At 35.7% G+C, this 12,721-nt stretch overlaps 1 protein-coding gene and 1 long non-coding RNA gene across 4 annotated transcripts; both read right to left on the reverse strand.

Annotated features, from left to right (window-relative positions):
* Nucleotides 1-1,166: 1,166 nt before the first annotated feature.
* On the reverse strand, nt 1,167-2,740 carry LOC145073400 (uncharacterized). Of its 2 annotated transcripts, XR_013691342.1 has the most exons (3): nt 2,284-2,717; nt 1,841-2,159; nt 1,167-1,760 (listed from the first exon to the last, which is right to left on the reverse strand). It is a non-coding gene; the product is annotated as an uncharacterized LOC145073400 (long non-coding RNA). The 2 variants fall into 2 exon arrangements; XR_013691341.1 differs by having other exon boundaries at nt 1,167-2,159; nt 2,284-2,740.
* Nucleotides 2,741-4,878: 2,138 nt separating this feature from the next.
* LOC145076611 (metal ion-binding protein) lies at nt 4,879-11,680 on the reverse strand. 2 transcript variants are annotated; one of them, XM_079022427.1, is made up of 17 exons: nt 11,457-11,680; nt 11,043-11,326; nt 10,721-10,852; nt 10,504-10,575; nt 10,302-10,372; nt 10,123-10,222; nt 9,943-10,041; nt 9,731-9,857; nt 9,521-9,654; nt 9,133-9,434; nt 8,615-9,050; nt 7,651-8,535; nt 7,391-7,564; nt 6,150-6,637; nt 5,795-6,046; nt 5,595-5,717; nt 4,879-5,105 (listed from the first exon to the last, which is right to left on the reverse strand). In XM_079022427.1, exons 2-17 carry the CDS (start codon nt 11,190-11,192, stop codon nt 4,961-4,963), a joined length of 3,690 nt encoding a protein of 1,229 aa, XP_078878553.1. In that variant the 5' UTR covers nt 11,193-11,326; nt 11,457-11,680; the 3' UTR covers nt 4,879-4,960. The 2 variants fall into 2 exon arrangements, with proteins under 2 accessions (XP_078878553.1, XP_078878552.1); XM_079022426.1 differs by lacking the exon at nt 11,457-11,680 and having other exon boundaries at nt 11,043-11,450.
* Between the last annotated feature and the right edge of the window lie 1,041 nt (nt 11,681-12,721).

Raw genomic sequence — 12,721 nt, forward strand, 5'->3', positions numbered from 1 at the left:
GGACTGTTGACTCGAGTTTGACTTCGGTTGACATTAGGGTTGGGTCAATCATGAGTAATGGAGACCATGGAGGGGTAAAATGGTCTTTTATCCACTTCAAGAGTTAGACAGAGAGAGAGAGAGAGAGAGAGAGAGAGAGAGAGAATAGCCTTTGGTGTATTTGAGTATGAGTAGAGTATTAATTAGAGATGTTTATCCTATGTTTTAGGCGGAGGCTAGTTCGAGATTTCCATGTACGAGATTGTTACTTGCTTGCTTTCGAGGTGAGTCTTCTCACTAAACTTACCATGAGTAGTATTTGTGTGACTGAGATGCCTTATGAGTTTATATTGTGTATTGTGATATCTTGCATTATTTCTTTGTGATTTATGTCGTATATTACTCAGAGCTATCAGAGTTAGGATTGAAGGGTCCATTAGAGTTAGGACCGGAGAGTCCATTAGAGTATGAGCCTAGAGGGTTCTCACTTAGACCGGACCAGAGGGTCCAACGAGCTGTGGGACTGGAGGGTCCCACTTAGACACATTGACCGGAGGGTCTTACAGAGTTATAGCCTCTAGTGGCTAATTATTTGTGCATGGTATCTTGGGGAACTCACTAAGCTTTGTGCTTACCGTGTATTGTGATTTGTGTTTCAAGTTTTTCTCAGGATCACGGGAAAGCACCAACTTGATTGTACACACCAGAAAATGAGTTATGTTTTAAGGATCATGGATTATTAATAAAGCAATTATGGAGTCGTGTTTTATAAATTAAATAAGAGTTTTTTTTGTGATATGTTTTATGAGAATTATATGATTTTAAAATGAAAAATTTGTTCGAAAATTTACGGTGTTACAATCAGTATGAAACATACTTGACAGAAATGGAACGTACCACCTTCAAAGCCCTTTTAATGCTTTTATTTCATCATTTTCTTCTTTTCTATTTCTAGAATTCATTTCTTATAAAATTTAGTAGCAACCTTTAGAAAAAAAATTAATTTGGAGAAAAATAGGATAAAATGAGGTCTACATACATTATAATGAAGACGACATTCTTCACCAGAAAGGCAGAAACAACTACAAATAGACAAAAAAAAAAAAAAAAAAAAAAAGAGTTTAATTACTGCTCTCAACTTTAAAACATTCAAAACATGCCCCTTGAGTTTGCAATTGAACATAAACTTACCAGCTGAGAAGTCGATCCAATGTCTCTATTTATGTATTCACAAATACTTTTTAAGGCAATGTTAACTACAATTAGTTGGATTGATCTTGCAACAAAGTCATTGAGAGTATATTTTTTTGTTAAAACCAAAAGCACCACTATCATTCTAGATACATAAAGAAAATAAGATGGTAATCTGTAGAAAAAAAAAAGTAGTAAGGAGTAACCCTTCAGTTATGTCGGCACTTACATAAGCAAGTTTTCATATTTGGATTTCATTTTCGCCCACTCCTCGTTACAGTTCATCACATCCAATCAGAGGCTTCAACTAATTCTAATCGGATAGAATGAAACATCCAATACAAGTCCCTTCTTTATGATCACTATTAGCATCTAAATGTACCTAAGAAACCAAAAGAAACTACAAGTCACTATTAGCATCTAAATGTACCTAAGAAACCAAAGTACCTTCTTCATGGTAAGTATTAGCATCTGTTGAGAGAATTCCTCATCTAATCTTGCAGAAAAGATAGCCACACTAGCTCACATTTCAATTCGCAAAGATGAAACAAAAAACTTTGTATCAAAAATCAAAACCAACCTAATTATCCCTGAAAAAAACACGAAATCACATTAAGGTGTTTAAAATTATCCTAAAAACTATTTGGTTTCCAAGAATAAATGAAGAGACATTGGATGTCCGGTGATGACAAAGGCGGTGAGTGAAGAGAGCAGTCCTTTGAGGATGGAGACTTTAAGAACGGGAGGAATAGGTGGTAGAACAGAGAGTCAACCATGGGTGTTGATATCAGAAGCAGTTACACTTATGCAGAACATGTGTGGTGTTGATGGTTTTTCTTCAAAACCTCCATCGTCGGCTTCTTCAACCTCTGTTTCACCACATCTCTTATCCAGTTGCTAGATTATATAGGTAAATCGAAATGAAATCTCACCTGAACATCGGGAATCATTGAAACTTCCACATACACATCGTCGATTCCTATCTCAACCTGCTTCAACTCTAATCGGTTAATTTTTCAGCAGCAGATGAGAGTTAGTGCATGAGAAGGAAGAACAGTGGTGGAAACTTGATACCCCGTCTTTAATGGAAGATGGAAGGTTCGGATAACATACCTAACCCCGAAATCGAAACCCGGGTGGAGACGATCGATTACACTCATGTTTCTATACGGTAGTGGCGAGCAGCGACGTATGGGGCGGTGGTGGTGAGAGGGTTTTGGGTCACAACTATAAAGAACAAACACTCTGATGTTAGTATAGTAATTTGGAAGAGAGACGGTGATTTTCATAGTAATTTGGAAGAGAGACGGTGATTTTCATAGGAAGTCGATGGCGGTGGGCGACACTCAGAAAGACTAGATGCGACCCGTGCCTTCAACCAAATAGGTGCCTCCTAGGCGGAGAGGAGGGCTTAAAATATGTATAGGAGGAAATAGAGATAAAAGGGAAGGCGGTGGACCAAACATCGGGCTGGAGTCGGTGGTGGTGTGGTGGAGTAATTTAATTGGGGAATAAAAACTGTGTAGGACACCATTGTCAAGAAGAAGACAACGCATGTCAAGAAAAAGACAACGCATCAGGTCTGAGCAACCGATTCAAAACAAACGAAAATAATGTGGCAAAGTGTAACAAAAAAAAAAAAGTAGGGTGCCAAAAATATGAAAAGAAGAAACTTTTGTGGCCAATTTTAAAAATGAAAAAGCTTATTGTAGGTAAGGGTCCCCCAAATTTAAGATATATATAATAATGTTTTCTATTTTAATATTTTATTTATTTAAACTATATATATATATATATATATATATATATATATTTCGATTTGTACACATTTGGTCACTAAGTTTTTTTTTCGTGCACATTTACCCCTTCAACTTGTTAAACTGTACATATTTAGTCCTTATGACTGGCTACTTCAAGTTAGCCGGTAAAAACGACTTAATAGGGTAATATATTTCTCATTTTGTACACATTTAGTCCTTAATATTTTTGTATACATTTAGTCCTTAATATTTTTTTTGTTGCAAAATAAGTCATTTTTGTTTTTGTTGCAAAATGATTTCTTTAAGTTTTTCTCACGACATCTTGCGTGGGATAGTCATATGGTGGTGGGATAGGTTGAGGCGGTCGTGTTATATATTGTAGGCCAAGATACCCGGTAAGTCGTAGACACGGAGGCTTGAGAAGAGTGGTTGGGTTAAGGCGGCAGACCAACAAACCCTGTGTATTCCAGTCTGATGACTGATTGGATCTGTTGCATGTTAGCATTCTTGTTTGATGACTGATTGGGCTAGTGTATTCCATTCTAATGAGTGTGGGCTTGTTATGCATGATAATACATTTGTTGTATTGGGTATTTCGGGGGAAACTCGTTAAACTTTGTACTTACCCAATTGTTAATGTTTTCAAGTTCTATCGCTGATCGTGGAAAGGCGAAGGCAGGACTGTACACACACATCAACAGTATTGAGGATTATTCGTTTTCTATATTACTCTGATTTTCGATCAATGTATTTTGGAATAAATGTTTTTTCTTAATAATAGATTTATAATTAGAGAGTTTTGCCTTATTTAAAAATTGAGTTTTTTTGGTTGTGAAAATGAGACGTTACATATAAACATCAATAACCCCACACACTTCATTAATGATTGTCCCACGTAAGATGTCGTGAGAAAAATCTAAAGAAATCATTCATAATTATTGAATGAGTACAAAAACAAAAATGACTTATTTTGAAACAAAAAAATATTAAGGACTAAATGTGTACAAAAGTATTACGGACTAAATGTGTACAAAATGAAAAATATATTACCCTATTAAGACTTTTTCCCGGCTAACCTGGAGTAATCGGTCATAATGACTGAATGTGTACAGTTTAACAAGTTGAAGGGGTAAATGTAGACAGAAAAAACTCAGTGACCAAATGTGTACAAATCCAATAATATATTACCCTTTTAAGTCATTATCCCATATATATATATATATATATATATATATATATATATATATATATATATATATATATATATATATATATATATATAGTTGATATGGCAGTAGGGACCATTTTTTAAAGATAAGTGTTATTATACTGATATAAATAGTCATTGCAAAGCTAATGTGTCATAATTAAAAGATTAATGACATTACACCGATATAGATGGTCTTACAAGTTTAATGGAGTTCCTTTTTTTTAATAAGAAACTCAGAATAGCTTGTGTTTTTCTGCATTTCACTTTGCTTAAATTAAGCCCATAATATATCTTTTGCATAGCCCCAATTAACCCTGTAATTAACAAGGGTATTAACGGATACATGTAGCATAAGCTCGTAGCATACACTATAGCAGCATGTTGTTGATGATCAGATTCACATATTTTTGGCTGGAAACATGCATAAAAGAAGCAGATCTGCATTCTAAAAGTGGCTCTTACATATGATGAAAATTTTGTAAGCTTTAATTGGAATTATAATACAGAATATGAAAGCTAAAGAATATTGAAAACCCAACCAACCATCTAGAATCTACTACCTGACCTCATCACAACTTGAGTTGATACCTAGTGATACAATATCATCAGCATATACCATCCCCAATGAATGGTAACATCATTAATATCTGGGCATATGAGTTGACTTGGGTGGAAGAAAAAGAATGAATGGTAGGAGTAGGAGATACGAGATTAGAAGATATACACAAACAAGAAACAAGACACAAGGCACAAGGCACAACTACATAGCACATGGTAGTGCATACATACATTTACATTTACATCTACATCTACATTTACATTATTTATCTATCCTGAGATTATTACAAAGATGACCAAGTTCAGGTCTCCCCGCCATCCAGCTTGTGAATTCCATCTCTCTATCATGAGTGCCAGTGCCAGTGCAATACAGATATGATCTAAACATTATCAGTAGAAAGTAACGCCTGCACAACAACATAAATACTTACCATTTAAGTATATGTTCCGACTCATGAAAGAAACTGGGCAGTTGTTTCTTTTTTACTTAATCTTGAAAGAATGACTTAATACGGTGAGCCAACAATCCTGACTTAATGCATTAAGACACCAACACTTTACCTATTTGTCCCTTTTTTTCCATCCCAATTCCCCTTGTGTTATAATTGATGAATATTGTTAAAACTCATAAATATTGTGAAATTTGTATTTTGGAATGTAGGATAAAAAGGTTATTTAGTCAGTCATTAAGACAGATTATTCAGTCTAGAAAAGAAACACAACTTATGTATACAACACTTTATCCAGACACACACCATTACCCGTTCAGTCAATTTACCCACACACATACATGAGTTAATGGGGAAAAAACAAACCCTAGATGTCTATAACATAAGCAAGCTTTAAAAAACTACAAAGAAAGCAAATTCATTCTCATATAAAAATTTACAACCAACCTCAATGCTTTGATACCCATGTCCATGATGTATGCTTGATGATCATCATCATCCCCTTGAACCTTCTCAAGTTCCTTACTATAGAACAGAATGTCATCTCTAAGATGCCCAGCTCCAGCACACCTTTATAACAACAGAAAATATTACTTCTCAAATACATTAGTTTTTTTGGCATCTTTATCCAAAAAAGTGCAGCATACCTCTCTATAACAATATCGACATCTGATTTACTCTCAGGACCATGAACAAGAACTCTAGTAAGACTAAGTATATCGCGATAATCACCCTTTTCACGCGCTTCATTAGAAGATAATAAATCTTGATTACCACTTTTTGTTAGTGGTAATGATGATAACTTCCCTTCAGATTGAAGTCTTAAACATATAATAGCCATGGCATACGCAACACCCCCAAATCCCGTGTGAGAAACAAACAAATAGCACCCTGCACAACTGCACAACAACCATATATATCATATACTGGGTCAGATACCCATGTATTACAATACAAGGGCTTAATGTATTGTATTAAGTGGATTAAGAAACAGACACTTACTTGTCCATACAGTACTGAATAGCATCAACATCAGAAGCTAAAGCTTCCCTCTCTCTAGTCAAAGGTATCCTTGTGTAAACTATATCATATCCATCATCTCTCAAACCAGAATACACTTCAGTAGGTGTCTTAACATTTTCCACAAATATATTCTCCCAATATCCTACTACATTTGCCTGATTTAATGATGGGTTATATTCTTCACGGTGTAAAAGCATTCTGCCACCACATTTTTTAATTTCTGATATAATATCCTCCTTTAACCGAGCCTCCATGTGTTCAACCACTGATCCAGTGATACCCACATGCTTGAGTGTGTCTACAGGTTTATTTAATTCCCTAAGAACAAAAGGTGTCCCATTTATGTAAACAACAGCTTCTTCACGCAAGTCAGTTAACATCACTTTTTGTGGACCTAAATAAGTTAGCATCTCTTTGGCACCTGAAATTGTTGGAGTTGCCATGCAATACACAGGATACCCATCCACCTGAATAAAATAAAATAAGATAAAAAATTTACATTTAACTTCTCCAATTTCTTTATTGGTTCAACACATTTTTAAGGGCTTTTCTTTTTGACTTAAAGAGTTAAAGCACTTAATCTGCACTGTGTACAGCTATATATGACTTTCTTTTTTACTTGATGAACCTAAAAGGCTAAGCAGTTAATCTGGAATGCTATACATAATTGTTTCTTTTTTACTTAATCTGGACAGAATGACTTACTGAGTCAAGCTAAAAAAGTCTGGCTTAATGTATTAAGACACTAACCCTTTACCTATTTGTCCTTAGTCTTCTTTCATCTCAGCTCCTCTCATGTTAAAATTGATGAATATTGTTAAAAATTATTAATATTTGTGAATTTTGTTTTTGGAATGTAAGGGTAAAATGGTCATTTAGTCTCATTTAGACAGTTTATTCAGTCCAACAAATATACAAACCTTTTGTATACAGTACTTTATCCACACAAACATCAATACTCATTCAGTCATTTTAACAATAACCCTTCACCTATATACCCTTTTTTTTTCCTAACAACTCTCATTTTAAAAATGATGAATATTGTGATTTTATTTAAATATAAGGATAAAATGGTCATTTAGTCACGCTAAGGCAGTTTATTCAGTCTAGAAAAGAAACAAACCTTATGTATCAAACACTTAATCAAGACAGACATGATTACCAATTCAGCCACTCAAAAGAGAGATTTTTCAAGAAAATGAAACAGCCACTTAGTTTACCTTGAAAACATGTGGAGCACCATGGATTTGTATATGACTAGAAGTTCTTTGACCAGGAAAAAAGTACATCTTTAATATCGACCCCTTCCCTAAAACAGAGCCGTTACGTTTTTTAACAATCGCCTCCATTACCGCATCACCATGTTGAGATTCTTGTGGAGCTCTCAACTCTTCCTACAAACCAAAACACATACAGGTGAGAGTGAGAAAAATAAATAAATATTTTATGAAAATGAAAATGAAATTTGGAGAAAATATACAGGAACACTAAAGAAGCGTCCGGGTCTCAATCTTATTGACCATTTCATAGCTTGTACTTCCGGTCTTTGATGCAACCAACTTTTAAAGGTGATTTTACATTCCTGCCCTTGCCCTTGTTCATCAAATGCTTCACTTCCAAGATATGCTGCAAAAGCAATTAACCGAAAATAACGTTCCAAATACTCGGCCCCACGGTTCAATGCCACCCGCCTTTCGCGTGGCTCGACATGCTGTTGATTAAATAATTTTCTATACTGCAGTACAGCCTGGCGTATATTTTGCAATGCTGAACATCTATCAATCACCGCATCTAAAGCTTCTCGACATTCCACCCCATTATCAAAAAACCTTGTTATTTTCCACAGCAGAAGGATGTCATTTATACCAAAAGAATGATTCGAATGCACTCTCGGTTTCCCTTCATCGCCACTTGATGTACAGTTGTCCGAGTCGCCACACGCCATGTCATCGAGTAGAATCCTGATGGGTCGTCCGTGGTCAATTCGGAGTTTGACCAGACATGCGATTACAGTCCCGGTAGTTGTCCTCCCTCTGCCCATTTGACAGTTGAATACAAAGACTGTATCTTTTGATGCTGATGAGATATTGAGAGCCAGTGTGTCGAAATCTGAACTTTTTGGAGCTTTTCCATCCGTAATGGGTACACGAGCGTACTTTACAGGAAACCCATCTGCCTCTAAAGATCTGAATACCTCCAGTGGGGTCTGAACCACATCACAACTTACATGCTCCCATGCATCAAATATCTTTCCATCTTCAGTTTCATGAATTACCATAATATCACCTCCATAACGTTCAGATTCTTTGAGAATATCTTCTTTCAATCGAGCTTCCATTCTCTCCACTCTTTCACAGTCAATTCCCTACATTAAACCACTTAGAGACTTGAGTATATTTAAATAATAAACATTAAAAATGAGAGAGAATTATTACTATATATACCGTGTACTCAAGCATGTTTTTGTAGGGTCTTTCAACCTCACGAAGCACAAAGGGCTTTCCATTAATGTAAATAACAGGTTCTTCTCTCATGTTGTGCCAAAAGACGGGTCTGCCCCCGCCACCTTTAGGGCTACCTATTCTTTGCATAACAGATTTAATTCCTTCCACAGTTGGATTTGCAACACCATAGACTGGAAACCCAGGAATTTCCCTAAAATTAGGTGCGCCCTCTACTCTCTCGGGCAAATTCGGTTGTTGACAGCCTGGACAATGATCACTTTTTAAAACAGTTTGACTTCCTAAGACCTCGCCAGTTCTTGACACTGCAACTATTCCCATCTCACAAGGGTGACCATCATTATTAGGTTTGCTTATTTTGTTTAATGGTTTTATATTTGCATAACCAAGTGCACCCATTGGGTCCCTTCTCAACAACCTGCAATAGCAAGATACAACTTTTTTAGAACATGAAACTTTATATATATAATCAAACATGGAAGTGTGTTACTGTTATGTACCTGCGAATAATGGTATAGAGCTCAGGTCTTGCTTTCATCCAATCATAGAAATTGAGATTGTGATTGTGAGGGGATTTAGGAATATGAACTGCTCTTTCTGTATGGAGATATACAGCAAAGCATATAAGGTAGTAATATCTTTCAAGGTACTCAACAAAAAACGAAAGCAACGCCTCCCTCTTCATCTCATCAGGTTGCCTCAAAATACTATTTCTATATGTTGCAATCGCCTCACGTAAATTCTGCATGGAGGCACACTTGTCAATTACTTTGTCCACCTGTCGTTTGCCTTCAACACCGCCCTAAAACCATGTCAATCAAAAAGAAGTTAATCGAGTCGAGAATGTTGCAATGGGAAATTTGTAAGCAAAAAGGTTCATTAGCATACCTCTAAGACACGGATTAAGCTTCTTATGACGGTGTATTCCCCTCTAAGAAGAGCCTCTTCTGTGTTTAGCATGTTGTCAGTAGCATTTGAGCCACAGACAGAAATTGTTCCAATTGAATTTGTTCTTGGGATACCTAATAATAAGATATTGTAAAAGCATGCAATCATATAACATAAACTTGACAGAAAAAAAAAAAAAAAAAAAAGTACCAGAAGCTCCTATTCGGTTGAAATAGATCAATGTGGCAATGACCATCCCTGTGGTGGTACGTCCGCGCCCCATTTGGCAATTAAAGATTATTTCTGTCTTGAGATCGGCTCTTGAAATTCTATCAACCTATAAAGATCATAAACACAAATCATATATAAAAGTATAAGCTAGGTTAAACATTTTCATTTTGTTAAATGAAAATAGCACTCACCAACGTATCAAAATCCTGTTCCTTGGGTGATTTTTCATCTGTTACTGGAATGCGTTCATAGTCAACAAGGAATTTTCTTGTTTGTAGTTCTAAATAGACCTACAATGGAGAAAGGAATTATGAAATAGATCTTCAAAATGAACATTAAATTTCATAGAAAAAGATATTAGTATGATGAACCTGTAGTGGTGTTTTGACAGAGTCGGGTGTGACTGGCTCCCATTGATCCACCATTTGACCATCTGGTAGTTCATCAGTTACTAGGATCTTATTTCCATATCTGTTATCCAGACAGGTATTGAGATGATAAGAAAAATGGGTATCCGAATCATACACAGAAACATGCAAAAAAGAATAACCTTGCAGCTTCTAGTAATATGTCTTCCTTCAACCGGTCTTCCATTTGCTCCACCCTTGCCCTATTGATACCCTATTAATAACATCAAAGTTTAGATATAAAATGGGATAAATCAGCATGTTTATCAACAGAAAGAAAGTAAAACAAAATATTGTAAATCTGAAGTGGAAGTTGTGATTTGAGGAGAAAAAATAAGCACACACCGTGTATTCAAGATTGGAGAAGGGTCTCTCAACCTCGCGCAAAACAAATGGTCGTCCATTGATATAAACCACCTGTTCCAAGAAAGAGTTTTACCACTGTTATTCAGGACATCGAATCCTAAAGTTATTGCCATAACAAGTGGAAGCATGAAAAAAAAAATCATTTGCCAATTCTAAGAAATTATAAGCAATAAAGAAAGGGTATAAGACAATGTACTGGTTCCTCGCGTAGGTTTATCCAAAGAACATTTGCTTGCTTCCCATCAATTTGAGCCCCAATATATGTAAGAACGTTCCTAATCCCATCAATAGTTGGGATTGCAACACCATGTACACGCAATGATTCGGCCTGATGATTTCATGAAGCAAATGAACCGGACTTTCAATGGTCAAATCGAGGAAAAAATGATGTAAAAAAAGGAGGAATACATAAGTTCCCGCATGCTTTCTGGAGAAATTAAGCACTACAAGAAAAGAGGGGTGTATCTATGAAGTATAAGAAAGAGGGTGAAACAATAAAATTGAAAGAACAGGATCACCTGGCGAAAATTTGGGGCGCCGTCGATTTGGGGAGACAGTCGCTTGTTCTGACATCCAGGAAAATGGTCGCTCTTAAGAATGGTCTTTTTCCCAAGCACAGATCCATCTCTTTGCTTCATCACCTGCTCCGGCTCCTTTGGTATTGACATGGTCCGATCGATTCCTAACTATCCGAGTATCTGACCTTAGTCTGCGTATTATTTCAATGAGGACGACGATGTATGTTCTTCAAAAATCCAAACTGGCAATACTGAATCGGCACCTGTAACATAAACTTGCACGACTGCGTTTAATCACCCCCACAAGATACAACATACCACAGCAAAAGGTGAAACAGTCGATGCAAACCAAAGTATTAGATGGAAGACTGAGGCAAAGAAAAGACGGGTAGGACTGGGATTCATAAAACATACAATACAATACAGGGGATTCGACGGCGGTATTGGTATTAACGACAATGAATGAAAAAGACACTACTCGCTCGCTGAATTGGAATATGGGATTTGGATAATTTGCTAGTGGTGTAGATTTTTCGTGGAAGGGCATTTCTAATCAGCCAAGACGTGCAAAGTAGTGCAAACCATTCGGGATTCTTTTGTTCTTTGAGCCTCCAGGGCATATCCAAAATTTGTTTTCAACGTCTTTTGTTCACGGATTGTTTCGAACGGATTTGGAATTGGTCACATGAATTGGAATCTAGGATTTTCAATTTTGGGTCATTTGTTGTAAATTACAAATTTGCCCTAAAAAACCACTACACTAAAACAACAATATTCTTTGGAGTAAATTACACGAATGGTCCCTATGGTTTGGGGTAATTTGCGCGCTTGGTCCCTAACTTATTTTTTAACTCGGAAGGTCCCTACTGTTTGTTTTTTTATGTTCCTGGTCCATAATGTTTGTTTTTGTTACACGTTTGGTCCTTATCTTACCTAAAAAGACTATTATTTAAATAAAAAAAAATGATGAGATAGGTAAGATAAAGTGAGGGGTGAGATTAGAGGTGTGTTTATTTAAATAAATCAAAAAATCAAGGGCAAAATAGTATTTTTTATGTAAGACAGTGACCAAGCGCGTAACAAAAACAAACAATAGGGACCTTCCGAGTTAAAAAAATAAGTTAAGGACCAAACACATAAATTATCCTAAACTATAGGGATTATTCGTATAATTTACTCTATTCTTTGAATACAACATCATGAAGAACTGCGTATGGATCCAAGAAAAATCAGCAAAGAACAAGAATAATTAAGGATCATATTTATATATAACATTTTTTTTATACAACTCTATAAAACATGAATTGTTGTATATGAGAAATAAATATTGTCTACAAATCATTTCCATTATAACTAAGCATTCATTCATTTCATGATTTGTTTTAAACAAACCCTAATCGGAGGAAAGCGCACAACCAAAAATAGGAACAGAAAAAATAGAATTAGTTTTTTTTAATGACAAATAAATATATATCTTGTGATCTTGTCTACATGGAATTGAACCAATGACCTCCTACTTAGTAGTTAGATTAGAACCATTAAGCCAAATTGACTAGCCTCAACTTGTAAATAGAACTAATTAGAACAAAAAAATGTTATAAATTTTCATAAGTACGTTTTTGTCCTTGTAAAACTTCAAATATATGGATGCGGCCACATTCAATCACCAACACATATTT

The sequence above is a fragment of the Lactuca serriola genome, chromosome 9 (genome assembly GCF_051521515.1).
Source record: "Lactuca serriola cultivar US96UC23 chromosome 9, Lser_US96UC23_V15, whole genome shotgun sequence".
Classification (NCBI taxonomy): domain Eukaryota; kingdom Viridiplantae; phylum Streptophyta; class Magnoliopsida; order Asterales; family Asteraceae; genus Lactuca; species Lactuca serriola.

Bases quoted from the DNA above. Each gene is read 5' to 3' on its own strand.
- LOC145076611 (XM_079022427.1), bottom strand. From the start codon at position 11,192: ATGTCAATACCAAAGGAGCCGGAGCAGGTGATGAAGCAAAGAGATGGA. The intron at 10,223-10,301 runs GTTATTCTTTTT...TCTGGATAACAG, and splicing joins ATATTACTAGAAGCTGCAAG to ATATGGAAATAAGATCCTAG. The intron at 7,565-7,650 runs GTATATTTTCTC...TTTGGTTTGTAG, and splicing joins GACGCTTCTTTAGTGTTCCT to GAAGAGTTGAGAGCTCCACA.